Source organism: Galeopterus variegatus, unplaced genomic scaffold, assembly GCF_000696425.1.
Source record: "Galeopterus variegatus unplaced genomic scaffold, G_variegatus-3.0.2 Scaffold5578, whole genome shotgun sequence".
Lineage (NCBI taxonomy): Eukaryota > Metazoa > Chordata > Mammalia > Dermoptera > Cynocephalidae > Galeopterus > Galeopterus variegatus.
Window position 1 is genome coordinate 6714 of NW_007731689.1, and position 2871 is coordinate 9584.

Below are 2871 nucleotides of genomic sequence, written 5' to 3' on the forward strand. Positions count from 1 at the left end.
GACCGGCCGCTCACTGGCTGAGCGAGGTGCGGGCGCGACACCGAGGGTTGCGATCCATTGCTGGTCATGAAAAAAGACAAAAAGGAAAAAAAAAAAAAAAAGAAAATATACGTCTCGTGTTCCCATAATCATAAGCAAGTCCTGAGATGGTACCTGTTGGGGAGGCTATGAAGGGTTGTGGAGAACGTCCCTTCCAATCTTCTTCTTACCATTGAAGAAACTGAGCCTCAGAGATCAGGTATGGGGGCAAGAACTGCGCAGGTGGAGAGTTCTTCCCACCCTGCCTGGAGGAGCATCAGGCTGCCTGCTCCAGAGTTTCTATCACGCTTATGTCTGAAAACTCACCATCGGGGGCTTGTTCTTTAGACTTAGGCATTGTCTTTTTTCTCTTTCCAATTCCACAATGCTAATTGCTTTGGTGAGTCTTCTAACAATTCACAAATAGCTCAGTTGAATGAATTTCCCCACATCTTCAGTTCCTCTCAACAACCCAAACGCAGGAAGGTTGAGTATCATGGGATGTGCTGGTGTGTGGGACTTTGAAAAGGGGAAACGATGCAGAAAGAGTGAGGGGTCAGTCCAAGACTGAGTACTTCCACCTCAGACTTTTGCTCAGACCGTGAGGACAGATTTTGGGCAGGATGAAATCATAATTTTTGATGCCAAAGCTGTTCACTGCCTTTTCTTTGATGGATGACTCTTGTTAATTAATGTGTTTTTAAGATTTTCTTGGTGTCGTGGATTAAAACAGACTTTTGGTTTGAAAGAGTAGGTTTATAAAATGTAACTGGAGCCATTTTTATCTGTGCTTTAATTTCTGAAAACAGTGACTGTCAGATATTCAGTACCCTCAGACAGAAAAATGACTTATCTGAGACATGATTTTAGTTTGGGCAAATTAAAGAATAAAATTCTTGTTCTGGGGGCCGGCCCGGTGGCGCACTGGATAGTGCGCCGCTTGGGAAGCGCGGCGTCGCTCCCGTCCGAGGGTTCGGATCCCACATACAGACCGGCTCCCGCTCACTGGCTGAGCGAGGCGCGGGAGCAACACCGAGGCTTGCGATCCCGTTGCCGGTCCCCGGTCCGGTACGGGGGCAACACTGAGGGTTGTGATCTGTTGCCGGACCCGGAAAAAAAAAAAAAAAAAAAAAAAAAAAAAAAAAAAAAAAAAAAAAATTCTTGTTCTGGGGGCCGGCCCGGTGGCGCACTGGATAGTGCGCCGCTTGGGAAGCGCGGCGTCGCTCCCGTCCGAGGGTTCGGATCCCACATACAGACCGGCTCCCGCTCACTGGCTGAGCGAGGCGCGGGAGCAACACCGAGGCTTGCGATCCCGTTGCCGGTCCCCGGTCCGGTACGGGGGCAACACTGAGGGTTGTGATCTGTTGCCGGACACGGAAAAAAAAAGACAAAAGACAAAAAAAAAAAAAAAAAAAAAAAAATTCTTGTTCTGGTATAAATCAACTTAGTTTTATGTAACATTGGTTTTCATTATTAAAGTGCTACAGTCACATTTCAGGAAACTTAAAAAATTCAAGAAAACGGATGAGATTGTTAGTATTTTTCTGTAATGGTATTTTGGTATTATTTCCTTCTAGTTTTTTTTCTGATGTATCTAAAATACAGTATAGTTTCAAGATTATGGTTCTGGCAGAAAATGGTAGACTAAGTAAAACCTTTTCTATTTTCATCTAATCTAACTCCTAAATGAGCAGATCTGTTATCTCTACTTTTTGTTTTTGTTTTGTTTCCCCTTTGCCTTTGGTAAAACTTAGTGTATTTAGCAGAAGGTGGAGACAGTTTCTTTTCACAGATTCGGATTCAGTAGTAATATCCTAAGTGGAATTATTCTGCTAAAAGAAATTCTCAGGGTTAAGCTTGGAGGAAATGAATCAAATGTTTTTAAACAATTCTGAGGGATTAGTTGAATTCTGTTTCCTAGGGTAGGAAAAAAACACCCGACGTTTTCACTCCAGCTCCTTGAATTTTTTACTGTGGCCCAGACTGATCCTTCTGTGTTGGAAAACTGCCATTTGGCTGGTGTGTGTGGTGGAAGGAAAGTGTGTTCTTGCCCAGTTTGGTTATTCTAAGAGAGCTTTTTTCCTTCCCTTCAGCCAAGATATGCTACTATTCCCTTATGCTTACTTTTTCCATTCTCTTCTTATTTGCAGAGTAGTCGGGCAGAGTTCGACCTGCCAGAATATTCTGTTCGTCGAAGATACCAGGATTTTGACTGGTTGAGGAACAAACTGGAAGAATCCCAGCCCACTCATCTCATTCCCGTAGGTAGTAAGTCCTTACAGCTTGTTTCTTACTTTTCCTGCCTAATCTTCCCGAAAGATGTTCACTCAACTCTCGCCCCTGCAATTATGGGTAAACACCGTCATGCATTTTGTACCAGATTCACCCATCAGATGCATGTAAAACATGTTATGGATCCTGTGTAGTATATTTCACAGTTTGGGTTTCTGATTTGCTGTACAGTATGCCAATTTTTTGAGTGGGGTGGGGTAGGTTTTCATTTTCATTATGACAGTTTTTTGAGGTATGGCAGTCCTAATTCTCATTTGCTGCCTCTTTAAGGGCTGAGGCTTGGAAACACAAGCCTTACCGAAGCCGTCTCTTTCACATTCATAGATGCTATTCTTGAGGTTTGGCTGGCTCCCACCAGGTACAGAATGATGCCTGATTGCAGCCGGCTGGGTTTTCTTTAGATATGGGTAACTCAGGGAGCAGGAATCTACTACACAATCCATCTCAACCACAGTTTTTCGTTTGAAAAACAAACAAGAAAATTTCCTAACCCTATTTATTGAAGCAGCATAATATTTACTTCTTTTTTTTTTTTTTTTTTTTTTTTTTAAAAATGACCGG

The 2871-nt window shown here is 43.0% G+C and overlaps 1 protein-coding gene across 1 annotated transcript in view; it reads left to right on the plus strand.

The window, feature by feature from the left end:
* Nucleotides 1–2168: 2168 nt before the first annotated feature.
* Nucleotides 2169–2871, plus strand: part of LOC103605084 (sorting nexin-30) — a gene marked incomplete at its 5' end in the record, with an annotated part of 53824 nt that continues 53121 nt past the window's right edge. Inside the window, one exon of the mRNA XM_008589666.1 lies at nt 2169–2279. Coding sequence (XP_008587888.1) covers nt 2169–2279 — 111 coding nt within the window. The remainder of the gene's footprint in view (nt 2280–2871) is intronic.